The sequence below is a fragment of the Sinocyclocheilus grahami genome, unplaced genomic scaffold (assembly GCF_001515645.1).
Source record: "Sinocyclocheilus grahami isolate Dianchi unplaced genomic scaffold, SAMN03320097.WGS_v1.1 scaffold4223.1, whole genome shotgun sequence".
Classification (NCBI taxonomy): Eukaryota; Metazoa; Chordata; class Actinopteri; order Cypriniformes; family Cyprinidae; genus Sinocyclocheilus; species Sinocyclocheilus grahami.
Genome location: NW_015509203.1, coordinates 1 through 1,310, shown reverse-complemented (window position 1 = coordinate 1,310; position 1,310 = coordinate 1). Strand labels below are relative to the sequence as shown.

At 42.3% G+C, this 1,310-nt stretch overlaps 1 protein-coding gene across 1 annotated transcript in view; it reads right to left on the bottom strand.

Annotated features, from left to right (window-relative positions):
- Positions 1-1,048, bottom strand: part of LOC107576719 (O-acetyl-ADP-ribose deacetylase MACROD1-like) — a 3,021-nt gene extending 1,973 nt beyond the window's left edge. The window contains exon 1 of the mRNA XM_016262860.1: positions 549-1,048. Coding sequence (XP_016118346.1) covers positions 549-918 — 370 coding nt within the window. The 5' untranslated portion in view covers positions 919-1,048. The remainder of the gene's footprint in view (positions 1-548) is intronic.
- Positions 1,049-1,310: the final 262 nt, after the last annotated feature.

Here is a 1,310-nt window from a genome sequence, read left to right as displayed (position 1 = left end):
CAATCAAACTGCAGTTGGGTTATTTTGATTAAGTAAAAATAACTACAAAAATACAGCTAACTAACACACTAAAACACAATAAAAACATAATATAATAAAAAGCATGATTTTTGAGCAGATTGAGTTTTTGCAGATCTGTTTTTGCAAATAAACTCTTCATATATTATTGTTTTCTTTCTCAGCTTGTGGAAAAGCTGTTTGTGATGAGCTTTGGTTCATCGTGATTTTCTCATGACCACATGCTTTTGATGGTTATCAGTGTATTACTAAAGGTACTAAACAGATTTCAGTATTCTGAGTAGGTTGGTATATTAATATTATATTATTATATGAAATACGGGTTTTAAATGTAAATTTAAGCCTGTAAAACCTACCATATTTTTACAGTAACATTTTAGCAACCACAGCTGCCAGTTTTTTTTACTGTAAATTTCACGGATTTTTTTTTACAATGTAATCATGTAATGAAATGATATTTGTTTCTGGTTCTCTGTCAGTGGAGTGTGTGCTGGACAGTGGCTCTGATCTCTGGAGAGGGAGGGACTCACTCTTCGCCTCTGTCCAGTCGCTACTCTCCGAGTCCAGGTTCAGCTCGGGCCGCGCGCTAGTGCTCAGAGAGGCCAGCGCCGCAGCAGAGACCCCCACGGCGCCCACTACAACCCCGGTGATGCGGCGCGGCTTAACAGCCCCTCCACTCCGCCTGTGAAGTGACTTTGAGGCCGTGGAAACCTTCTCCCACCTGTCTGCTTTACGTAAGAGCCCCGGGGAGGGCAGCGCTTTGAGCGCATGAAGGGAGCGATGTGCAAGTCTGCTGATCAAACCGAGATGAGTCGGACATCTGTTCCCGGCGCTGGATGTGAACCCAACGCTTTTGGAGAGCCAAACACGAGCAGCAAGTTTTGACATCTGAAACGCCATGGTCTCTGTCTTGACAGCTGGCAGATCTAAAGTTTAAAGGCCGAATGTCTCCCGTCTGTGCCTTGATTTGATCCTTGTTGCGATTTGGAGTCTGTTGTAACAAGAGGTTTACAGTTTATTTGAAATAACAATAGTGAACTTGAAACTCAACTGTATGACAGTGAAAGCAGACGGGACTATACCAATATGTAGGGGTCCGTGAATTCATTCGTTATTTGGACTCTTCCGGATAAACATCATTCATCCTTTACTGACATCTAGCGGCACGATGCTGTAAGCGCAGTCTTTTAGTCAAGCTGTCCTGTTACTAATAGCCTGATTTTGGGTTGACTAGTACAATTGACATCAAGTTTTGTCAACGTCCTGATTTTGGATTACACTTGATATGAATT